This window comes from Entelurus aequoreus, linkage group LG18 (genome assembly GCF_033978785.1).
Source record: "Entelurus aequoreus isolate RoL-2023_Sb linkage group LG18, RoL_Eaeq_v1.1, whole genome shotgun sequence".
NCBI lineage: Eukaryota > Metazoa > Chordata > Actinopteri > Syngnathiformes > Syngnathidae > Entelurus > Entelurus aequoreus.
The window spans coordinates 19,942,782-19,969,840 of record NC_084748.1 but is presented as its reverse complement, the minus strand read 5'-3'; the positions used below and the strand labels follow the sequence as shown (position 1 = coordinate 19,969,840).

At 41.1% G+C, this 27,059-nt stretch overlaps 1 protein-coding gene across 2 annotated transcripts in view; it reads right to left on the bottom strand.

The window, feature by feature from the left end:
• scoca (short coiled-coil protein a) overlaps positions 1–23,323 on the bottom strand; it is a 35,282-nt gene extending 11,959 nt beyond the window's left edge. The window contains exons 1-2 of one of the 2 annotated variants that reach the window (XM_062026736.1): positions 23,165–23,183; positions 7,195–7,333 (exon numbers count right to left, since the gene is read on the bottom strand). Coding sequence is in view for 1 of the 2 variants with exons in the window: in XM_062026735.1 (XP_061882719.1) it covers positions 23,165–23,231 (67 nt within the window). In the remaining variant the exon portion in view is untranslated. Of the gene's footprint in view, positions 1–7,194; positions 7,334–23,164 lie in introns of both variants that reach the window. The other variant, XM_062026735.1, reaches the window with a different exon arrangement.
• Between the last annotated feature and the right edge of the window lie 3,736 nt (positions 23,324–27,059).

The following is a 27,059-nucleotide window of genomic DNA, read 5'->3' as shown; positions in this document are numbered from 1 at the left end:
GTTATTTTCTGTTCAAATGTAATAATCACTTATTCTTCTGTTGTTTGATACTTTACATTAGTTTTGGATGATACCACAAATTTAGGTATCGATCCGATACCAAGTAGTTACAGGATCATACATTGGTCATATTCCAAAGTCCTCTTGTGTCCAGGGATGTCTTTCCTGAGTTTTTAAACATAATATGAATTTAAAAAAAAGGAAAAAAGGATTTTGTGAAGATAAAAAATATTGATGTAATTATAGTAGTGTTGACTAGATTATTGTAGTGGATGTCAGATCCACCCATGGCATTTGTTTACATTCAGGTGCGCTAGCTTTTGTTAGCGGTGATGCCGGTGAGCTATTGTATCCTCCTATGGTGTGTAATGAAGCATGTTTAGCTATTCCTCGTCCTGCAGGGATGATACTTATAAGAAACATACTTCATTTGTCACCATAGAGGCGAGGAGTAGTGATTTAGAAGTAGCTAAAAACACTGCCGACTGCGGATGGATGTTTACTAGCTCGCCATGAGGGCGTTTCAGTGTTATAGCTTCACCTTTATCGTCAGTTTTTAGGCCAAAATGCATCTGTTCTCCCTTTTCTGTCTACACACCGTGTCTGCTTGTAAGTACTCTGTGATTGTGCGGTGTCGAACATGCTCCTCTGCTCGTAAAACCAGCAATGACATGACGTGCCGTCATGCCCGGGAACCGGTACTTTTCAAAACAGAGTATTGCACCGTTTTTGATTCATTAGTACCGCGATACTATACTATTATTAATAATAATAACTGCTATAGCGGCCGCAACATTAATGCTGCCACAACGATGACTCTTGCTGACCTACTGCCTTCGGTAATAGCACCATTCCCAAATTATGTCGGCTCTATTGATAAACTCACTAACAACTTTGACGATGCCTTGTGCAAAATTATTGATAGTATAGCACCGCTAAAGCAAAAAAGGGCCCCTAAAAGGCGCACCCCATGGTTTACAGAAGAAATTAGAGCTCATAAATTATCATGTAGAAAACTGGAACGCAAATGGCGCGCGACTAAACTTGAGGTTTTCCATCAAGCATGGAGTGATAGTTTAATAACTTATAAACGCATGCTTACCTTAGCTAAAGCTAAATACTACTCAAATCTCATCCGCCTCAACAAAAACGATCCTAAATTTCTGTTTAGTACAGTAGCATCGCTAACCCAACAAGGGACTCCTCCCAGTAGCTCCACCCACTCGGCAGATGATTTTATGAATTTCTTTAATAAGAAAATTGAACTCATTAGAAAGGAGATTAAAGACAACGCATCCCAGCTACAACTGGGCTCTATTAACACAAATACGACTGTATATACGACGGACACTGCCCTCCAAAATAGTCTCTCTATTTTTCATGAAATAACATTAGAGGAATTATTACAGCGTGTAAGTGGGATAAAACAAACAACATGTTTACTTGACCCACTTCCTGGGAAACTTATCAAGGAACTGTTTGTATTATTAGGTCCATCAGTGTTAAATATTATAAACTTATCACTTTCCTCCGGCACTGTTCCCCTAGCATTCAAAAAAGCGGTTATTCATCCTCTGCTCAAAAGACCTAACCTCGATCCTGACCTCATGGTAAACTACCGACCGGTCTCCCACCTTCCGTTTATTTCCAAAATTCTCGAAAAAACTGTTGCACAGCAGCTAAATGAACACTTAGTGACTAACAATCTCTGTGAACCTTTTCAATCCGGTTTCAGGGCAAATCACTCTACGGAGACAGCCCTCGCAAAAATGACTAATGATCTATTGCTAACGATGGATTCTGATGCGTCATCTATGTTGCTGCTTCTTGATCTTAGCGCCGCTTTCGATACCGTCGATCATAATATTTTATTAGAGCGTATCAAAACACGTATTGGTATGTCAGACTTAGCCTTGTCTTGGTTTAACTCTTATCTTACTGACAGGATGCAGTGCGTCTCCCATAACAATGTGACCTCGGACTATGTCAAGGTAACGTGCGGAGTTCCCCAGGGTTCGGTTCTTGGCCCTGCACTCTTTAGTATTTACATGCTGCCGCTGGGTGACATCATACGCAAGTACGGTGTTAGCTTTCACTGTTATGCTGATGACACTCAACTCTACATGCCCCTAAAGCTGACCAACACGCCGGACTGTAGTCAGCTGGAGGCGTGTCTTAATGAAATTAAACAATGGATGTCCGCTAACTTTTTGCAACTCAACGCTAAGAAAACGGAAATGCTGATTATCGGTCCTGCTAGACACCAACATCTATTTAATAATACCACCTTAACATTTGACAACCAAACAATTAAACAAGGAGACTCGGTAAAGAATCTGGGTATTATCTTCGACCCAACTCTCTCGTTTGAGTCACACATTAAGAGTGTTACTAAAACGGCCTTCTTTCATCTCCGTAATATCGCTAAAATTCGTTCCATCTTGTCCACTAGCGACGCTGAGATCATTATTCATGCGTTCGTTACGTCTCGTCTCGATTACTGTAACGTATTATTTTCGGGCCTCCCTATGTCTAGCATTAAAAGATTACAGTTGGTACAAAATGCGGCTGCAAGGCTTTTGACAAAAACAAGAAAGTTTGATCATATTACGCCTATACTGGCTCACTTGCACTGGCTTCCTGTGCACTTAAGATGCGACTTTAAGGTTTTACTACTTACGTATAAAATATTACACGGTTTAGCTCCAGCCTATCTCGCCGATTGTATTGTACCATATGTCCCGACAAGAAATCTGCGTTCAAAGAACTCCGGCTTATTAGTGATTCCCAGAGCCAAAAAAAAGTCTGCGGGCTATAGAGCGTTTTCTATTCGGGCTCCAGTACTCTGGAATGCCCTCCCGGTAACAGTTAGAGATGCTACCTCAGTAGAAGCATTTAAGTCAGTAGAAGCATTTAAGTCCCATCTTAAAACTCATTTGTATAATCTAGCCTTTAAATAGACCCCCCCTTTTTTAGACCAGTTGATCTGCCGTTTCTTTTCTTCTCTCCTCTTCTCCCCTGTCCCTTGCGAGGGGGAGTTGCATAGGTCCGGTGGCCATGGATGAAGTGCTGGCTGTCCAGAGCCGGGACCCCGGGTGGACCACTAGCCTGTGCATCGGTTGGGGACATCTCTGCGCTGCTGACCAGTCTCCGCTCGGGATGGTTTCCTGTTGGCCCCGCTGTGGACTGGACTCCCGCTGATGTGTTGGATCCACTGTGGACTGGACTTTCACAATGTTATGTCAGACCCACTCGACATCCGTTGCTTTCGGTCTCCCCTAGAGGGGGGGGGTTACCCACATATGCGGTCCTCTCCAAGGTTTCTCATAGTCATTCACCGACGTCCCACTGGGGTGAGTTTTTCCTTGCCCGTATGTGGGCTCTGTACCGAGGATGTCGTTGTGGCTTGTACAGCCCTTTGAGACACTTGTGATTTAGGGCTATATAAATAAACATTGATTGATACTAGTATTTTCCTGAGGGAACTCTCCTGAAGGAATCAATAAAGTACTATCTATCTATCTACCGGTATACCGTACAACCCTAGTCTAAAGTATATCAAAATAAACATAATAGGAGGTGTAATGCCACCAAGTTAGCTATTGCTGCTTTTTTCGGGCTTCTGATCGGACAAAATGCGCATGACAGCAAGTGTATGTGTTTGTGTGTAGACATAGACAGTTTTGAGACTACACGTGTGGATGGAGATCGTTCTAACCCAAAGTATGTGTTTTTGAAACTCTCCGTGTTCGTGTGGACATGGCCAGTGTTATTGTTCAAACTGTGTTCAATGTAACAGTGGCCAAAACAATGAAGTATAGTAGTTCAATAAAACCCGTGCCTTGTTTTGATGAATATTTAGGCCTCCTGCGCTACGCTAACACAAAAGTTGATCCAAAATCAAGCAAATACAACACAACAAAAACTAACATGTTTGTAAAAATAAAGAGGAACTGAAAATATCCTTTTCCTCACGCTAGTATCGATCACATACTAATGCACACTGCAAAAACTGAACTCTAAGTAAGATTAAATATCTCAAATAAGGGTAATATTTGCTTATTTTCTGTCTGATAAGATAATTCTTCTCACTAAGCAGATTTTATGTTAGAGTGTTTTACTTGTTTTACGTGTTTTGGTCCTAAATTATCTCAGTAAGATATTACAGCTTGCAGCTGACATTTGATGACCTATTTGAGTAAAACATGCTTGAAACTAGAATATCAACTGTTGCAAAGCTGTGTCATCAACACTCACAAGTATACAACTGCTTTTTTAAAGTAATAATTTCTTATTTCAAGCATGAAATAAAAAAATCATGACTTTGACACAATTGTGTCTCATAATTAAAACAGATGACAGCCAAATGGACTTTGCTGTTTTATTTTCAATGAAACAAGAGAAAATATGTACTCATATAGTAGTACAGTTGGCACAGTGCAGTAAACGGACGGTTAATATTAAAACATTTCACATGTGACATTTCAAACTATTTTGAACAGAAATAGTTCATGCACATTCAGGTAAATTCTTCAAAATTACAATAAAATTGTTTTTGGCTGGGGGCCGGGCTCTGTGTGTGTGTATATATATATATATATATTAGGGTTGTGAACAATAAACCGATGCGACCGAGTATTCGGTTCAACAAGTGAGCGATTAGATTGCATCGGTAGCAGACTCCTCAATCAATGCGAATAATCCATGAATTCCTAGCTGAATCGGTTATAGAGTCATGGATCGGTTATCGCGAGACTTTGCATGGGTCGTCCAGATTACAATATGCGTCAGCGTCTCTAAAACAACGCGAGAGCTGAAGCTACTCGCCAAACGCGGTAGCCGCCTAGCTGGTATTAGCATTGATTGATTGATTGAGACTTTTATTAGTAGGTTGCACAGTGAAGTACGAGTGATAAACAAGAGACAACACGGAAAATGAATGTGGAGGAGAACGAAAGCGTCAGTCTGACCGAATGTGATAATGGACCGAGAAAGATTTTAAAAAAACCCACTACAGTGGTGGAAAGAGCAGCAGGACTTGCCACTGCTGTCATCTCTCGCTAAAAGATACCTCTGCAACCTGTTGTGCCGGGAAACGCACTCCTGCCGTAAAATGCACCCCCTGACGCGGGAGCGCGCTGACGTCACTCGTCTCGAAAAGTACATCTAAACTCGGCTGTAATGACCGAAGTGGCTGAAATCGCCTCTTTTAAATCGCCTCTTTCGGCATAAAAAAGTACATAAAGTGAAATAATCCAAGTTTTCTTTACTTGTGGATGGATTAAAAAGTACATCAAGTGAAACACACGGAATCTGAACGTGTGTTCAGTACTGCGGGAGACATTGTTTCCACAAAACGTAGTCTGCTCAAACATGAGCATGTGGATCAGTTGATTTTCCTTAAAAAAAAATCTGCCCTCCAAAAAAACAGAGGACAGAGATGATGAAAATGCACAGGCATATTGTAAGTGAACTACTGCTTTTTGACCTGGGAAACGGTACCTCTCACACAGTAGTTTTTTTCTTTTTACATATGTATTTATTTTCTCTATTCTTTTACACAAAGCACTTGTCACTGTGCTAATTGTTGCCACATTTTGAGATGTGTTATAGGTGTGTATATTGTTTACATTGTAATGTTGCACCTTTGTTACCTACCTCTAGTGTTCATTGTTACCTACCTCTAGTGTTCAAAACACTACATGCTCAGGTTGAAATATTGAATCTTTGTTACCTACCTCTAGTGTTCAAAACACTATATGCTCAGGTTGAAATATTGAATCTTTGTTACCTACCTCTAGTGTTCAAAACTATGCTCAGGCTGAAATATTGCACTTTGTTGTTACTATTCTCTGCTACTTTTACCTCTGGAGTTCCCATCCTACAATTCAGCCAGAATTTTTTTGGTCCATGTCTAAAGATAATTACATTGACATGTGATTTTGTTGTTCTGTTTTTTTGCCAGTGCCGTAAAGCCACAATGCTTGGGGATTTGGAGTCTTGAATATTAACCGTCAAATCGAATCGTATCGTTCGGAATCGAATCGAATCGGTCGGTCTGTAATAAAAGGATATCGTTTTTGAATCAAATCGTAACCTGTGTATCTAGATGCATATCGAATCGTTTATCAGAGAGAGATGTGCAACCCTAATATATAATATATATATATATATATATATATATATATATATATATATATATATATATATATATATTCCTCACGCACTAATTGACTGAAAGAGCACGCACTTGGCGCGATGATGTCAAGTTATGAATGGGAAAATGCATTTTTAGACAATATGATTTGCCTGAGCGGCTAGGAGACCCCGAGAGTAACAAGCGGTTGCCTTGTTGCCTGTCCATTAAGAAAAATAAACTAGTTTTTAGTGCAAGTTTGCTGGTTTCAAGAAATGTAATGCAGAGCGCATATCATTATGTCAAGATAATGGCACTAGCATTTACTTAATTTAAGAATATTTTTCAACATATTGAGAAAAAAGATCTCTTATTTTTTTTCTACCAAGAAAAGTGCACTTGTTATTAGTGTGAATATACTTATTTTAAGGTATTTTGGGGTTCACTGAGGTTAGCTAATTTTACTTGTTTTGGAAAGTCTTGACAAGCCAACTTTTCTTGTTCTATTGGCAGATAATTTTCCTTAGTTCAAGTAAAATACCCCTAATTTTTGTATTTTTTTTCCCCTGTTTCTGAACATTGACTTTTTGCAGCGCACCCACTTCTACTCGGACCCTCCCCAGTGTGTTTGTGTGTGTGTGATAGTAAACACGGTCAGTAGATGTTCTAATAGTAGACAATAGTAATCGATAAACATAAAAACGAGCGATGCGTGGGGTGTGTCCGATAGTGGACGCCTGTCCGTTAGCATTGCTAGCTATCTAGCTTGGGGCGAAATACAACAACACGACGCTAACCCATCCCTATTATTCAAGTAAACGAACGCAAGTGTCTAAACCAAAAGCGGCTGACTAAAACAAGTCCAGCAGTCTCCATCGTCAACACGGACTGTCTTGTGAATTTACTGACAACAATTCTCCATATCAAATGCTTTGGGACAGCGGGGATGCTGCTAACACGACGAGCTAGCTTACGCAGTTAGAAGCTTCAGGGGCCAACGGGATGTGGCAACAACAATGGTGGCGGACATAAAGTGACCGTATAACGTTGACACTCACCCAATTCAAGACTGCGTACTCTCCGACACACGGAGTGTTGTTATGAGCGCACACAGCGATGATGACGACGGAAGAATGTGAAGTGGATTCCTGTAATTGACCTCAGCGTGGCAGTCACCACGTTCATCCAAAGGGGGCGCTAAAATCAACGCACAAAACCCATCAACGCATAGTTTTGATCTATCTATCAATCAATCAATGTTTATTTATATAGCCCTAAATCACAAGTGTCTCAAAGGGCTGCACAAGCCACGACGACATCCTCGGTTCAGAGCCCACAAAAGGGCAAGGAAAAACTCACAACCCAGTGGGATGTCAATGTGAATGACTATGAGAAACCTTGGAGAGGACCGCAGATGTGGGTGACCCCCCCACCCCCTTCTAGGGGAGACCGGATGCAATGGATGTCAAGTGGGTCTAGCATAATATTGTAAAAGTCCAGTCCATAGTGGATCTAACATAATCAATCAATCAATCAATCAATCAATGTTTATTTATATAGCCCTAAATCACAAAAGTCTCAAAGGGCTGCACAAGCCACAACGACGTCCTTGGCACAGAGCCCACACAAGGGACGTCGACAGGGACGTGCACATTATTATAGAGGGGCAGGGGCTCAAAGTCAGAAAAGGGCAGGATTTTTTTTTTTTGTCCTTTACACAATATGGAAATTAATGTAAAATTAAATTTGATAATAGGAAGCTAACTACTTAGCTGTGTGTCCTTTGTAGGTAAAAGTGATTTCCATTTCTTTTGTGTCAACAAATTATTGTCATAATGAGTTAATTCACATTATCATAGGCTTGGAAGACATGAAAAGCAACAAAACACTGGTTTATTATTAGGCTATTTATTGTTAAAAATAAGCACTTTAATATTGAACAGTGCAACATGAACTTTGAAAAAAAATACAAAAATAAATACCCAAATGGAAAAAAACTTCAATGTGAAAATCTGTCCTTCTTCCCTTAACTTGATGAAAACACCATCAAGTTGTAACTTATGGTCTTTCTCACTTAATGCTCAGACTAAACAACTGAAACGCAGTACATGGCCAAAAATATTGACCAAGGGCCAGTAGGGCTGTATCCTTTCTTTTTTTGGCATTGTGCTGCAGGCATAATCAACATGAATCAAGTTTAAATACAGATGGTAATATTCCTAACAGATAACCTACATCTTATACCCCCAGAATGCTGAAATTATTATTATTATTATTAATAATAATAATAATAATAATAATAATTATTATTATTATTATTATTATTATCATTATCATTTGTATTCTTCTTATTATTGTTATTATTATCATTATTATTATTTTGTTAACCCACACAGTAATAGCAAAGTCACAATAAACTTTATATCTAAAACTCTACTGTGAGAAAAATGTGATCCGCCGTAAACACAGTGCATTTTATTTTGAAAATTAACCAGGTGTTTTATTTTGTATTTTGTTCATTACTTCCTGTCCCGCACGATCCGCTCTGCTCTGTGCGGACTTGATGTGCCGTGCTCAATTGATGCGCCGTGCTCCGACGTCCGGCAAAAACAGAAGCTGACACATTGAATAATAGAATAATACAGCGTTTTTCTGAAATATTACCCATTTTAGATGCTGAAAAAGTGGACGGCGACTAGACCATAACTCACAGGTTCAACTTGGTCCACTGTCACGTCTCAGGGGCGCAGTTGGCTCTCTCTCTTCTCACTTACTCACACTCGCACTCTCTCTCGGCGGAACGGCAGGCTCAAACAACCCGGTATTACAAGAAAACGTGGAGTTTTTGTACAGCTGTTTTTTTTTTACAGCTCTGACAGGAATTTATTAATGTTGTTTAAAGGGAAAAAAAAAAAAAAAAACACAGGCAGAGGGCACTTTTTAAGACGAGGCAAAAAAGGGCAGGGGCTCGAGCACCCATAGAGCCCTATGTGTGCACGTGTCTGGACGTCGATGTGAATGACTATGAGAAACCTTGGAGAGGACCGCATATGTGGGTAACCCCCCCTCTAAGTACAGTCCCTAGTGGATCCACATAACAGTGAGAGTCCAGTCCATAGTGGGGCCAGCAGGAGACCATCCCGAGCAGAGACAGGTCAGTAGCGCAGAGACGTCCCCAACCGATGCACAGGCGAGCGGTCCACCCCATGTCCCAACTCTGGACAGCCAGCACCTCATCCATGGTCACCGGAACCAGAATAACCCGGCGAGGGGGCAAAGGAGAAAAAAAACGGCAGATCAACTGGTCTAAAAAAAGGGGGTCTATTTAAAAGCTAGAGTATACAAATGAGTTTTAAGATGGGACTTAAATGCTTCTACTGAGGTAGCATCTCTAACTTTTACCGAGAGGGCATTCCATAGAACTGGAGCCCGAACAGAAAACGCTCTATAGCCCGCAGACTTTTTTTGGGCTCTGGGAATCACTAATAAGCCGGAGTTCTTTGAACGCAGATTTCTTGCCTGGACATATGGTACAATACAGTCAGCAAGATAGGATGGAGCTAGACCGTATAGTATTTTATACGTAAGTAGTAAAACCGTAAAGTCGCATTTTAAGTGCACAGGAAGCCAGTGCAGGTGAGCCAGTATAGGCGTAATATGATCAAACTTTCTTGTTCTTGTCAAAGGTCTAGCAGCCGCATTTTGTACCAACTGTAATCTTTTAATTCTAGACATAGGGAGACCCGAAAATAATATGTTACAGTAATCGAGACGAGACGTAACGCGCGCATGAATAATGATCTCAGCGTCGCGAGTGGACAAAATGGAACGAATTTTAGCGATATTACGGAGATGAAAGAAGGCCGTTTTAGTAACACTCTTAATGTGTGACTCAAACGAGAGAGTTGGGTCGAAGATAATACCCAGATTCTTTACCGAGTCGGCTTGTGTAATTGTTTGGTTGTCAAATGTTAAGGTGGTATTATTAAATAGGTGTCTGTGTTGAGCAGGACCGATAATCAACATTTCCGTTTTCTTAGCGTTGAGTTGCAAAAAGTTAGCGGACATCCATTGTTTAATTTCGTTAAGACACGCCTCCAGCTGACTACAATCCTACAATAGTGTGAGAGTCCAGTCCATAATGGATCTAACATAATAGTGAGAGTCCAGTCCATAGTGGGGCCAGCAGGAGACCATCCCCAGCGGAGACGGGTCAGCAGCGCAAAGATGTCCCCAACCGACGCACAGGCAGCGGTCCACCCCGGGTCCCGACTCTGGACAGCCAGCACTTCATCCATGGCTACCAGACCTGTGCCCCCCCTCCACAAGGTAGAGGGGGGCAGAGGAGAAAAGAAAAGAAACGGCAGATCAACTGGTCTAAAAAGGCGGTCTATTTAAAGGCTAGAGTATACAAATGAGTTTTAAGATGGGACTTAAATGCTCTATCCATCCATCCATCCATCAATCTATCCATCCATCCATCTGTAATGTGGTTAGTGACTTGATCCAAATATTGATAGTGTCAACACCAGGCGTCGTATCAGTATCAGGTCAGCCTGATGAGATTGATATGATCAGTTTATTGTTTATGTTCATTATTCTGTGAATGCTTCTAAGCATTCACACATATTTGAGTGAATGCTCCAAATTCTTCTTCTTCTTCTCCAGATTTTGCCGTGTTCTACTTTCCACATTTTTCATCCGATTCAAACCGTTCCAACTTCAAACTGTTCAGCCTATTCGAGAATCGCGGGGTTTCCCTTGACAAATTTCAAAAATTCCCAGATTTCCCAGAATTTCATGTTTTCCTGGACATTTTTCCCATTCAAAATGAATTGGCCATTTTTCAAACTTCCACATTTTTCAACCGATTCAAACCATTCCACCTTCAACATATTCCACTCATCGTGGTAATTCAAACTATAATTACTCCAAGTTCTAAAACATTCCAGGAATTCCCAGAATTCCCTTTTTTTCAAACCCTTTTTTGACCCTTTTTTCTGGCAACTACTCCTTCCACATTTTTCAACCAGTTTCAACCGTTCCACCGTCAAACCATTCCTCTTAATCAGGACATAAAACAAAGTTGTTTTGTGAACTTGAAAAATTCCCGGTTTTCCCGAATTTCCTGGAATTCCTTAATACCATTTTTCATTTGAAAATGTTAGTACTTCAACATTTCTCGACCGATTTGAAAAATTCCAACACCAACCATTTGAAGTCATTCACAACATTCAAGTCTTTTAACATTTTCCCAAATATTCCCGCTTTTACCGAAATTCCCATTGAAATAAATGGGACATTTTTCAAATTCCCACATTTTTCATCCGATTCAAACCGTTCCAACTCCAAAATGTTCAGCGTGTTTAAAAATTGTGTGCTCTACTTCAACAATTTAGAAACATTGGATTTCCAATAATTCCTTGTTTTCAGGGACATTTTCCCCATTCAAAATGAATTGTCTATTTTTAGAAAAAAAAAGTTTTATTTTAATTTTAATTTTTTTAATTAAATCAACATAAAAAAACACAAGATACACTTACAATTAGTGCACCAACCCCCCCAAAAAACCTCCCTCAACCATTTACACTCACTCACACAAAAAAGTTGTTTCTTTGTGTTATTAATATTCTGGTTCCTACAATATAGAACAATACAGTCTGCAAGGGATACAGTCCGTGAAGCACACATGATTGTGTGTGCTGCTGGTCCACTAACATTTTCATTAATTACTATTTTTTTATGTAATTATTTTTATATTGTTTCACTTTCTTTTTTATTCAAGAAAATGTTTTTGATTTATTTATCTTATTTTATTTTATTTTTAAAAAAGGGACCTTATCTTCACCAGACCAGGTTGTCAATGAAATTAAATTGTTCAAAGGGTTCAGCAACACACATCTTCATTTATGTACACTCAAATTAGGGAACACAACAACAGATTGCATATAATCTATAAACAAAATTACATTTTCAAAATAAGCATTTGAGGACTTCCCATCTTTTTTTAATGTTTTTTTGGCGTCATTATCGGTTTCAACCATATAACTTTCTAAAGTTAAAAAATACTGAATAAATGTTTTAAAGAAAGTAATACTAAGTGAATATCTGTTTTTGGCCTTAAAAATAAACATTTTACAGAGTACTATAATTAAATTGACTAAATCATGACTGTCAATGAACTCTCTTAAAATAACAGAAACCACATCAAGCTTCATAAACAAACCAATCCTAAAACACATTTTTTCAACTTCCACCCAAAATGAAGACACAAAATGACAATACCAAAACAAATGCAGGGTGGATTCAGACTCCTGACAACAAAATCGGCAATCATCTGACTCTGTCACATTCCATAGTTTTAACATTTTTCCAGTGGGTAAGAAGTTATAAATGATTTTAATTTTAAAATAACGATTTTGCACATCGATAGTAGTTTTGTAGATTAATTTGAATATTGCATCCCACGGCAACGGGCAATCAAAAAACTCCTTCAATTTTCCATATGTGTTATATGGGGCAGCCTTCAGAGATTTCTTTATTAAATAAAAATTATATATTTTTCTATGTATTTTAGTTCCTTTTTGCCAACTAGAATTTCTTATTAGAGGTTTACAAACTAATAATTTAGTAGTTCCATAATTAATTATTTGTTTCCATCATTTCCCAATTACTCCAGTTAGTTGATTAAATGAAAAGCTTGAACAGGCATCACCATACATAGTTTTAAATTCATCATACTCCGTAATCTTACCATTCTCATTGATAATGTCATTGACAAAAATGATTCCTCTTTCAAACATATTTTTCCAAAAGAAAGGCTTTCCATCTATTACAATATTAGAGTTTATCCATATTATCTCCTGCAAAATGTCATCTCTTTTTTTTGGCACATAAAATTGAAAACACCACCATGAGTGAATTGTTTCCTTTATGAACCCCGCCATGTTTCCCAGCAGACTCTCTACATAAGGACAATTGGAGGGCATCACTTGTAAAAATGGGTTCATCCAAAATGTCCAGTTTTCCAAGTTTTTCAACCATAGCTTGCAACATTTTTCGATCGTCCGGAGTAAACGTTGCATTTCCGTCCAAATCACTAGAGGACAATTGATCACGGACGCGTTTAGATTCCCTTGATCCGTGTTGTGGCATGGTTGCAGGGGAACAATGGGCACCTTATCTTCAGCCATATCACCCTCGTGAGTACTATATATATCACCAATTGCGTAGAGGTGGATATATATAGTGAAAACGACTTAAATCTTGTATCACTGGCATGTTTATGCCATTTATAACATTAAATACAGGGATTTATGTAGAGTTGCTCACGGTGGCCATTTTTTTTGCACCATCTCTTGTCTATTGTTTAAACTTTTACAATTCACACATTTTTCTACCTATTCAAACCATTCCAACATCCACACATTCCACTCATCCAACTAACACTTTCCCAAGTTCCAAACTAAATTCAGTTTTTCCTAGCAATTCAAACTCTTCAACATTCAAACAATTTCAACATTCAAACTGTTATTACATTCATGCTACATTCTGTCAGCATTTCAGTTCAAGTTCAGCATTGGAGCATTCCTTCAGGAATTGCCTAATCTAGTTACAAATAAGTGTGTTTTTTTTGCCTAAACTCTTTGTCTTGTGGTTTATTCTGATTATAATCACAATAAGCAAATTAAAGGCAAAATCAAGGATATTTAATCATTTTAAGTAAAAAGCGACTGTATTCGCAATATTGACTTTGTATTTATTTCGTATTTTAATGCGATCATTGGTACATTCTCCCAAACCAAACTTGCAATGGTGCAGCCGCCTTTGTGTACGTGCAATTATTATTTGTATTTAAATTTAGACCTCCACAAATAAATGTGGCACTTCATTTTCACCCTCACGCATAATCAAATTATAACGGGACTGAGTGTGTGTGAATGTAACTTGACATTCTAAATTAATACACTAGATTGCATTCTGCTTCATAACACACCTTTTACGCACCAGAACCTCATGTAATAAGAGTTGCGTGGCTTTCCTACTAAAAAATAAACGTACGTTGGAATCCAGAAAACTACGTACACAAGTAAAATTCAGATGTATTAAAGTGTGCACATGCTCAAAGCCAAGCACATTTATTTTTTTTACATCGCTATTCAACTTGAAATTAATAGGTCTGGGCCTGCCCAGACCACGCCAAGGCCACGCACACCCCGCTTATAAATACAAAAATCATGTTGAAAGTAGCCATGTGCTTGAGCTTGCCACGGTCTGACCAATCACAAGTCAGTAAGAGGTGCTTCTTTCTCGTGTGAAAGGGCCTGTCATTGTCAAATACAGATCAGCAGGTACCAGAAGGTAAGAAAAGTCTATTTTGCATAATATTGCGAAACAAAACGCCAGATAATATGTCTTACCTTATACACACACTGTTATGAATTCCCTTTGTCAGAAGATTAAGAGAAAGTTCCCTATTTAATATGATAATTGTTGAATATAATTGACTATATTATTGTTGACGTAAACAAGCTATTATTGTAGTCATGCACCTTTAAGTTACGTCTGTTTTGAGTCAGGCAGTTTACCGGGCAGCTATGTTTACTTTTCCGGGGTCCTTCGGGCAATGTGTTGAACAGTGTGTATGTGAGAGTGTGCTTAGCTGCTGCTGCTACAAAGCAATATATAAAGAAGAAGTTGAAAAGTAAAACGGTGTCCTTATTCCCTAACCGGAGTACGCTCACGGGTGAAGAGTCCCAGCACAACAACAACAACATCAGTTTAAACATATAGTTCTTTAATATTGGTCCTTCGAGCCGGATTATCTTCACTCGCGACGGAGAAATGGACGCAGCGCTAACAACAGCGACAGACGGCGGCGCACTCGGAGCAAGACAGCGACAGCTTCCAACTCGTCTAGAAAGCTACCAGGTTAGCCTCCCACAGTCCCTCATTCCTCACGGTGCCCGCGCGGAGGACCGAGGAGAGAGCGTCGGCGCCCAGCGGCTGCAGTCACTTAGCCTACAGACTGAGTCTGTGTGCATGGAGGACCAGCCGCACGGAGCGCACGCTATCCCCGATCGTCCATTTTCGGCGGGAGCGGCCGACAAGGTGAGCGAGTGGAACATGGCGATACATGCTAGAGACTTGCCCAGCCAGCTAACACGCCATATGAGCCAACCATCGGCGGCGCCCGCGAGGCGGAGCTATCAAAGCAGGCAGGGTTCTCCTGTCCTACGGCCACCAGCTAATCTCAATATGAGCGTCCCAACATATCAATCACCCTGGCTAAACTGTCCAGTAGTTCACAGCACCCCTCTGTCACAGCCATCCAGCCTCCATCTTGGATCATCTAGGCTGCGTCAGCATGAGCCACACCTGTCTACACTGCCATACCATCTCTACCACACTGGAGCTTCAAGCAGCAAAGACTCCTACACCAGGTGGTAGACAGGAGAACTACACACTGACGCAGTCTCTGCCTTCAACTGTGACATCGGCATGGGCACCGCCTCCCTTCACTACGCTGAATGTTTCGATGCTGCAGCCTACACCTCAAGCTTCACAAGCAGTGAGTTATGCCAGCCCACAGACATCAGTTACATCAGGCTACCTGTCTAACCAGCCTACCACAGTGATGATTAACAATGTACAGGACAGAGTGCCACCAGCTGCACAACTGCAATACCTGCCCATGCAGACAACACCAGTAAATCCAGCACCAGTGCAGCAATACACCCCACTCCCGTCCGCACAGCCAGTGTGGCAATACACCCCACTCCCGTCTGCACAGCCCGTGTAGCAACACGCTCCACTGTTTGCACAACCAGCCTATCAACCCCCACAGATAGCAACAGCGCCATATTCTGCACCACAGCTACCTGTTGCGGCTGGCACTCAGCCAGTTATCAATCCATCGTCCTACAGCGCTGCCACTCCCCTGGGGACTGTCTATCAGCCTCCATCAACATCGCTACACAGCCATTACACCAGTCACCACTGCCAACGCAGAACCAACAGCTGCAACTCTACCAGCCTGTGTATCCACCATCAACTCAGCCAGCATATCAACTGGTGTCTCCCCCTGCTGGTTTCACTCTGCAACAGCCCCCATCAACTCAACAGGTTCAGTACAGCCCCCAGTCTCAGTATACGCCACTGCAGGTACCTTACACTACCCAGCCCCCCAGACAGCCTGTTCCAATACCTGAACTGCCTAAGTTGGTGCATGACAGTGAGAGAGAGTTTGCTGATTTAAAAATGGCGTTAGATCACCTGCTCAATCCACACACTGAACTTTCTGAACATTACAAATACCGTGTGCTTATGGAACACTTGGTCCTGGATGAAGCTAAGCTAATAGCTCAGTCACACAGACATTATGTACAGCCCTACACCGCCGCCATGCAGGCTTTGCAGAGACAGTACGGGCAGCCACATCAGTTGGCACAAACTGAGATTGCAGCCATCCTGAACTCTCCTGATGTCAAATCAGGAGACCCCGAAGCCTTCCAGAGCTTCGCCCTCAACGTTGACTTGCTGGTGGGAATGCTAACCTCATTGGAAGGGCCTAATGGGATGGAAGTGATGTCTACTGGCCATGTTGACCAGCTACTTATCAAACTCCCTAGACACATGAGAGACAATTTTGTGGAGCATCTGCAGGTTCAGGGGCGCCTCAGCACCAGCAGCCTAAATCCATACAACCTCAGAGACCTCGCAGAGTGGCTCAAGGTGAAGGCAGAAGCTCAGAGACTGTCCGCAAAAATGGCACAGCGCCGTCGAACTGAAGGAGCACCGCCTGCCAATCGAGACAGACCTGTTCCTTCTCCCCGGCCTCGGACTCTGCCTGTTTCTGTGTATCACGGCGCAGACCAGCCCAAATCAGCCGAAACGACTCGGCCAGCAGCTAAGCAACAAAAGTTTAAAAGGATGTGTCTCTTCTGCAAGAGTACAGAGCACTACTTGTCGCAGTGTCCAGACATTATTCAATGCTCAACACAGGAAATTGAGAAGTGGATAGCAGGCGGAAAGCGCTGTCGTAACTGTGGCCGTACTAACCACGATGAAGAGAGCTGCACATTAAAGAAACCTTGCAGTGAGTGTCAGGAGATCCACCTGAGAGTGCTGCATGACATCACCAGGCCGGGCCCCCAAATCTTCCTCACCACACCCAAAGACTGCACCTCAGCGGCTAACTCGATGCAGGGAGGGAAAGTATACCTCAAGGTGGTGCCAATCATCATCAGTCATGGGACCAGATCACTGCAGACCTATGCAATCCTCGATGATGGAGCTGAACGCACCATAATACTCCCAGCTGCAGTTCGAGACCTGAAGCTCAGGGGCAGAGCAGAGTCCCTCACCCTGCGGACTGTTCGTCAGGATGTGGTTCACCTCACTGGAGCATCAGTTGACTTTCATGTAGCTTCTCCAGCATCACCATCACAGCAGCATTTGGTTGAGAGGGCCTACACAGCAGGTCGACTCACCCTGACAGAGCAATCCTATCCAATAGCAGCGCTCCAGAGACGCTACCATCACCTGAGAGGATTAAAACTGCAGAGCTTCAATAAGGTGCAACCACTGCTGCTCCTTGGTGCAGATTACACCACCTGATCACTGTTACGGAACCTGTGAGGTTTGGCCCAAAGGGAGGACCCGTAGCTATCCATACAGCACTCGGCTGGACGCTCCAAGGCCCAGATGGTTCCCAGTCCCCCGCTGCATCATGCTACTACACCGCCTTCAAGCCTACACCAGATGACATCTACCAACAAGTCGAACGCCTCTGGCAGCTTGATGTGCTCCCATTCCGTAGCGAGCGGCTAGCAGTGCGGTCTCGCCTGGACCAGGAAGCGGTGAGCGTCTTGGAAGCACGCACTAAGAGAGTGAAGGTTGGTGACACACTTCGCTACATTACACCCCTGCTCCGGATAAAAGGTGCACCACCACTAAAAGCAGATGTTGAAGCAGTGATGCCAAAGCTACGCAGTACAGAGAGACGACTGCTTAAAGACACTGTCAAAGCTAAAATATATGAAGCAGAGATCCAGAAGCTTATAGATGGTGGGTGTGTCACAAAGCTCCAGGAGGGAGAGGGAAACAGCTCCAGAGAGTCATGGTTCATACCTCATCACCTCGTCCATCATAATGGCAAACATCGCCTTGTCTTTGACTGCTCCTTTAATCATGGTGGTCTCTCTCTCAATGAGCAGCTTCTCCCAGGTCCAACCCTCGGCCCATCTCTCATCGGGGTCCTCCTGCGGTTCCGCCAGCACGCTGTCGCCATCAGTGGAGATATCCGAGCCATGTTCCACCAAGTTCGGCTGCTACCGGAGGACCAGCCGTTGCTGAGGTTTGTTTGGAGAAACCTGCAAAGGGAGAAACAGCCTGACGTATACCAATGGCAGGTCTTGCCATTTGGTAACACAAGCAGCCCGTGTTGTGCAACATTTGCCCTGCAAAAACATGTCAAGGAATGTGCTACAGGAAATGAAGACATCCTGCAGTCCATCGAACAGTCTTTCTACGTGGACAACTGTCTGCAGAGCCTGTCAACGACTGAGTCAGCCAAGCTCCTGGTGGACAATATGTGACAATGTCTGGCCTCAGGAGGATTTGAGATTCGACAGTGGGCAAGTAACTTCTCATGTGTTGTCTCCCACTTGCCTTCCAGTGCCCGATCTGAAAGCACAGAGCTGTGGCTGGCCGAGAAATGCAACGATCCACAGGAGCCGGCCCTTGGTCTGCGGTGGTATTGTCCATCTGATCGGCTCGGTTTCAAGCCAAAGCCCCCAGAGAGTGAGACCCCTACTATGCGGTACATCTATAAGGTACTTGCCCGCCAGTATGATCCGATCGGGATCATTATCCCATACACTACACGGGCCAATATTCTTGTCCAGAGACTGTGGGCAAAGAAGAGGAGCTGGGACGACCCGAATCTCCCCCCTGACATCCTCCAGGCCTGGTCCAGCTGGGAGAGAGAACTCCCCGAGCTGGCCAACATCTCCATCCCTCGAACCTATGCACCATTGGAGCTTGCTACTGACACCACAGAGTACACTCTCCACGTCTTCTGTAACTCCTCTGAGCAAGCCTACGGGTCAGTGGCATATCTCACCACAAGAACTAATGACTCTGTCTATGTCTCATTTGTGATGGCAAGGTCTAGAGTGGCCCCAAAACGCCAGCAGTCAATGCCACGGTTGGAGCTCTGTGCAGCGCTGACAGGAGCCCAGCTGTCCTCCCTCCTTCACAAAGAGCTCACCTTGTGTATTGCCCAGACCTTCTTATGGACTGACTCCACAACAGTTCTCACCTGGCTGACATCTCAGTCGTGCAGGTTTAAGGTATTCTTGGGAACAAGGGTTTCTGAGATCCAGGAGCTGACTGCCTCACACACCTGGAGGTATGCGGATACAGCTAACAATCCGGCCGACGATCTCACCCGTGGCAAGATGTTAGCTGAGCTGGCTGCGCCAAATCGTTGGATCCAGGGACCAGCATTCCTTCGCCATCCACCGGATGAATGGCCATCCTGTCCTAGCATCACAGAGCCAGAGGACTGTGGTGAGTTAAAACACAGTGTTTTTTGTGCTCTCACACAGACCAGCTCACCACCCAAGATACCAGATCTCACCCGGTTCAGCAGCTGGAGAGAGTTGGTCAAGGCCACGCAACAGTCTCTTCATGGGGTGGCAGCTGACCCTGCATCACCTCTGTGTGACCTAAGATTAAAGATTAAGATTAAAGTACCAATGATTGTCACACACACACTAGATGTGGTGAAATTTGTCCTCTGCATTTGACCCATCCCCTTGGGAAGCAGTGGGCAGCAGCGGCGCCGCGCCCGGGAATCATTTTGGTGATTTAACCCCCAACTCCAACCCTTGATGCTGAATGCCAAGCAGGGAGGGAAACGGGTCCCATTTTTATAGTCTTTGGTATGACTCGGCTGGGATTTGAACTCCAACCTACCGATCTCAGGGCGGACACTCTAACAAGAGATGCTGAAGTCCACCTGCTCAAAACCAGCCAAACAGACTGCTTCTCTGAAGAAATCAAATGCCTCTGAGCCAGCAAGCCCGTGCCACCCAGCAGCAGGCTGAGTACGCTCGCCCCAGAATTAGACCCGACATTGGGTCTTATACGGGTTGGAGGACGCCTGCGCCGTTTAGAGAGCTCTAGCCCCACTGACATTCACCCAATACTGTTGGATCCCCGTCATGCAGTCACCACACTCCTCATTAAAGAGATGGATGCTCAGCTACACCACCCTGGACCTGATAGGGTGTTTGCAGAGATGAGGCGCTACTACTGGGTTCTGCGAGGAAGGCAGGCTATCAAAAAGTATCAGAGAGCTTGCACTGGTTGCATGAAGTGGAGAGGGAAGCCAGTGGTGCCGAGGATGGCAGACCTGCCCTCAGCCCGTCTGCGGCTGCTCAAGCCTCCATTCTTCTCAACAGGCGTGGACTGCTTTGGCCCGTACATGGTCAAGGCTGGGAGGTGAAGTGAAAAGCGCTGGGGGATCATTTTCAAATGTCTCACGACGAGATGTATACATCTGGATCTACTCACCAGCCTCGACACAGATGCTTTCCTCCTCGCACTGAGACATTTCATCGCACGGAGAGGCACTCCCTTTGAGGTCCTCTCTGACCAGGGGACTAACTTCCGAGGGGCAGATAATGAGCTGCAGGAGGCCTTTGCAGCAATGGAATCACAGTTGCAGGAGCGGCTGGCAGAAAAACAGATTAAGTTCCGTCTTAACCCACCAGCATCTCCCCACTTTGGTGGTGTCTGGGAGCGTGAGATTCAATCAGTCAAGAAATCCCTGCAAGTGGTCATCGGTGCACAAGTGCTCCAAGAAGAGGTTCTGCTCACACTCCTCATCGAAGTGGAAGGCATCCTCAATGCCAAGCCTTTAGGATACGTATCCTCGGATGTGGCCGATCCAGACCCAGTGACGCCCAGCATGTTGTTGATGGGGCGGCAGGATGCCTCTCTTCCACAAGTTGCCTATGCTCCTGACACCCTCACCAGGAGGCGCTGGCGTCATTGCCAGATGATGGCCGACCACTTCTGGACACAGTTCATCAGAAACTACTTGCCCTCTCTTCAAACCCGCCAGAGATGGCGCCAACACACAGATCATCTTCCCCTGGACACAGTTGTGATGATTGTTGATCCTCAGCTTCCACGTGCTCACTGGCCAATGGGGAGGGTGGTGAAGCTGAATGCAAGTGATGATGGATGTATACGGACTGCTGAAGTTAAAGTTGGCGAGAAGATTTACGTGAGACCAGTTGCTCGGCTGGTCCAGCTGTCAGCTCTTCCTGAGGATAATCCTGTTTAAAGGACTGTTGTGGGAATTTATATTTGTTTCAAAATTGCCATGCTATTTAGGGGGCGGCTGTTATGAATTCCCTTCGTCAGAAGATTAAGAGAAAGTTCCCTATTTAATATGATAATTGTTGAATATAATTGACTAAAATATTGTTGACGTAAACAAGCTATTATTGTAGTCATGCACCTTTAAGTTACGTCTGTTTTGAGTCAGGCGGTTTACCGGGCAGCTATGTTTACTTTTCCGGGGTCCTTCGGGCAATGTGTTGAACAGTGTGTATGTGAGAGTGTGCTTAGCTGCTGCTGCTACAAAGCAATATATAAAGAAGAAGTTAAAAAGTAAAACGGTGTCCTTATTCCCTAACCGGAGTACGCTCACGGGTGAAGAGTCCCAGCACAACAACAACAACATCAGTTTAAACATATAGTTATTTAATACACACCATAATAATACTTGTATGCTGAAGCACAGTACAATCCAGCAAGTGGTGCGACTTCATAGCTTACCAAAGTCGTATTAAAACATTTTGACAGATTTTTGAGCGCCGTGTGTAATGTTTTATATTTTCCAATGGAACATATAAAATGTTGGTGTTGTTTACTTGAGTCATATTGCAGTCTAAACGTATCTTTTATGTGTGACTGCCATCATTTTGCAGTCTACACGTATCTCTTATGTGTGACTGCCATCTACTGGTCACACTTATCATTTCATCATGTACCAAATAAAATAGCTTCGAGGTCGGTAAGCACAACCAAAATGATTCCGTACATTAGGCACACCGGGTTATAAGGCGCACTGTCGAGTTTTGAGAAAAATGAAAGGATTTTAAGTGTGCCTTATTGTCCGAAAAATACGGTACCTCTAATATAGAGATAATTTGTAACTTATGACAAAATGTTTCAATACAATCAAGCCTTAAAAAGTGGAAGTGTTTTATATTTATTATATATCATCTGTTTAAGCGGTATGAACATTTTAGTCGTCTTGTTTACTGTTAACTTTTGGAGGCGTCTGGAATTGTCATGTCAAACCACCAATGCTAACCACGACGGTTTTCTTTGTATGCCACAGACCGTGCACACAGTATCATGACATCACAAATATGTGATACCGTATGGGAGGGGTCGAGGAGCCAGGCAGCAACAAAGCAACAACAGAGAAACAAGCGACAAACACGAAAATTAAAAGCCTTTTTTATTATCGGCTCATTTTATCTGTTCTTTTTGTATTATCCGAATTATCGATGATACACCATTATTGCCACAATCAGTCATTAATTATTGGCCGCCGATAATATCAAGCATCACTACTTCAGAGTAAAAGCTCTAATATGAAACTAAACTGTTATCTTTATGCTGAGCTTGCAAGTAGACACCAAACGTTAGCAGAATACAAAAACCTCTTTGTGTTCAAATACTTCCTGAAATAATTATTAACTTGTTTTGTGCCTGCAAACAGCAGAGGTGGGTAGTAATGCTCTACATTTACTCTGTTACTTTTACATTTTGGATAAATTGTACTTGTCAGAGAAACTTTAATGCAACAGACTTTGTACTTGAGTACTTTTGTAAAGAAGAAACGCTACTTTTACACATTACGTTGAGTTTCATTCCAATCGCTATGGTTTGAGTGCATAGTTAAGAGATGAAACATAGCGAAATCTTACAACTTACCTCTGTCTTCTGCCAGCGAGATGTCAGTAAACGTCTCCTCTTCCTGGCCTGAGATGTCACCCTCCATGGTCTTACTTTCCTTTTCCTTCCTCAGTTTGGCATCCTTACTTATTTGTGCCTCAGAAAATCGAACATCATCTCAGTGTGTCTTTGTTTCACTGGACTGTCTTCGAACGCTGGCCCTACCCCCACAGACTCATGTCACACCTGTCTTACCTGAATGGTGACTCCTGTTACACACTTGTCATGGAAGTAGGTCACCATGTCAGCAAAAAATGCAGGTCACAGTTTTAGCACAGTAATTCTGCGACTTGACATAAATGTGACAATTAAAGGTAGTAGACTGTCAGCACAGTCATTAAGTAAACTGTGTGTGTACACACTGTATACTTTTGTCTGAGTACACACATTTGTTCCAAATCTGTCTTTCATGGACACTTACTGATAATGAATATTGCAATAATCTACACATTTTAATTGTGAATTGAAACCCATTTTGTTTAAATGTGTTTTTATAAGAAAACCACAGAGCCCCTAAAGGGACATGGGAATTTTTTTTTTTAGACATGTATCTCGTGGCCACGAGATACTTTCTCGTGGCCACGAGAAACTTTTTATTTAAAAAAAAAAAAAAAAAAAAAAATATTATTATTATTATTTTTTTTTTTTTTTAAATAAAAAGTTTCTCGTGGCCACGAGAAAGCATTGGATGCGTGCTGATGGTTTGGTGTGTGTTAAAATGGCAGTTTAGGAGTTAATATGGCTGTATTTCCAATTAGGACTTTCCCCCATGTGTGTTGTGGCAAAATGTGAATGCTTGATTAGTAGGTGTGAGACAAACACTTTATCTTCCTGGTTATTGTAACGCTACGTGTTTGACATTATTTAAGACTTTATCATGCCCGGGAAAGGACAGTTTTCCTCTTCTGTGGCTGTGGGGGGTGGGCGTGGCTTGCGGACCTGCAGTGAAGCGGAGTGTGTCAGTTAGTCCCATGTTGATGTGATCAAACTTCTTTCTTGCTTGGAAGATACACACACAATTGTAACTGTTATTTCTTCCTGCAAATAATAAATATGTACAACGTGTTTGGATGTATTCATTTATGTAAAATTGTCATTAAATGTAATATTGCCTGACAAAAAGTGATACGACGTACGTAATATTTTGATATTTACACATCGCATATTTACACACGCGCATCTGACTAGAATACCCTTATGTGCATTACATATATCAACATCAACTACCTACTGTACTGTTTACTTGTTGAAAAACCCTTTTTAGAACACATATCTACCCACATAATTTATATGTGTATATATAATATATATATATGTGTATGTATGTATGTGTATATATATATATATATATATATATATATATATATATATATATATATATATATATATATATATATATATATATATATATATATGTATATATATATATATATATATATATATATATATATATATATATATATATATATATATATATATATATATATATATACATGTATATATATATATATATATATATATATATATATATATATATATATATATATATATATATATATATATATATATATATATATATATATATATATATATACATATATATATATATACATATTATGTATAAGCATGTATATATATACTCTACCGTTTAAAAGTTTGGGGTCACATTGAAATGTCCTTATTTTTGAAGGAAAAGCATATATATATATATATATATATATATATATATATATATATATATATATATATATATATATATATATATATATATATATACATATTATGTATAAGCATGTATATATATACTCTACCGTTTAAAAGTTTGGGGTCACATTGAAATGTCCTTATTTTTGAAGGAAAAGCACTGTACTTTTCAATGAAGATAACTTTCAACTAGTCTTAACTTTAAAGAAATACACTCTATACATTGCTAATGTGGTAAATGACTATTCTAGCTGCAAATGTCTGGTTTTTGGTGCAATATCTACATAGGTGTATAGAGGCCCATTTCCAGCAACTATCACTCCAGTGTTCTAATGGTACAATGTGTTTGCTCATTGGCTCAGAAGGCTAATTGATGATTAGAAAACCCTTGTGCAATCATGTTCACACATCTGAAAACACTTTAGCTCGTTACAGAAGCTACAAAACTGACCTTCCTTTGAACAGATTGAGTTTCTGGAGCATCACATTTGTGGGGTCAATTAAACGCTCAAAATGGCCAGAAAAAGAGAACTTTCATCTGAAACTCGACAGTCTATTCTTGTTCTTAGAAATGAAGGCTATTCTACAAAATTGTTTGGGTGACCCCAAACTTTTGAACGGTAGTGTATATATATATATATATTACTGTAACTTGTTCTTAAAAATAGTAGTTATTTTGTTTGTCAAATTTAGTGTTTGTGTGTATATATGTATACTGTATATATGTATGTGTGTTTCTTCCTATACAGTATACAAGTATATGTGTGTGTGTGCGTGTATATACTGTGTATATATATATACATATATATATATATATATATATATATATATATATATATATATATATATATATATATATATATATATATATATATATATATATATATATATATATATATGTATATATATATATATATATATATATATATATATATATATATATATATATATATATATATATATATATATATATATATATATATATATATATTATATACATATATATATTTATATAATATATATACACATATAAATTATATGGGTAGATATTTGCTCTAAAAAGGGTATTTCAACAAGTAAACAGTACAGTAGGTAGTTGATGTTGATATATGTAAATATGCGATGTGTAAATATCAAAATATTACGTACGTCGTATCACTTTTTGTCAGGCAATATTACATTTAATGACAATTTTACATAAATGAATACATCCAAACACGTTGTACATATTTATTATTTGCAGGAAGAAATAACAGTTACAATTGTGTGTGTATCTTCCAAGCAAGAAAGAAGTTTGATCACATCAACATGGGACTAACTGACACACTCCGCTTCACTGCAGGTCCGCAAGCCACGCCCACCCCCCACAGCCACAGAAGAGGAAAACTGTCCTTTCCCGGGCATGATAAAGTCTTAAATAATGTCAAACACGTAGCGTTACAATAACCAGGAAGATAAAGTGTTTGTCTCACACCTACTAATCAAGCATTCACATTTTGCCACAACACACATGGGGGAAAGTCCTAATTGGAAATACAGCCATATTAACTCCTAAACTGCCATTTTAACACACACCAAACCATCAGCACGCATCCAATGCTTTCTCGTGGCCACGAGAAAGTTTTTATTAAAAAAAAAATAAAATTTTTTTTTTTTTTTTTTTTTTTTTTTTTTAATAAAAAGTTTCTCGTGGCCACGAGAAACTTTCTCGTGCGCACGAGATACTTTCTCGTGGCCACGAGATACATGTCTAAAAAAAAAAAAATTCCCATGTCCCTTTAGGGGCTCCGTAGAAAACCAAGCATGTCTAGGTGGAAAACATGTTCACTCCTTATCATCAGTGTCTCCTCCTGGCCACATGTTGTAATATGTATAACATTACTTCACATACCAATGCAACATATGGTGACAACTGAACTTGTCAATGTACGGAGTTAATTTGTGTCTTTACACCAAAGCTTTTTTTTATATACTGAATTTATGTAACAATTTTTTTCATTTGAATTCTGTTAATTTATTTTAGAAACCCCAAAACCAGTGAAGTTGGCATGTTGTGTAAATCACAAATAAAAACAAAATACAATGTTTTGCAAATCCTTTTCAACCTAGTTGTGGTCAAAAGTTTACATACACTTGTAAATAACACAATGTCATGGCTGTCTTGAGTTTG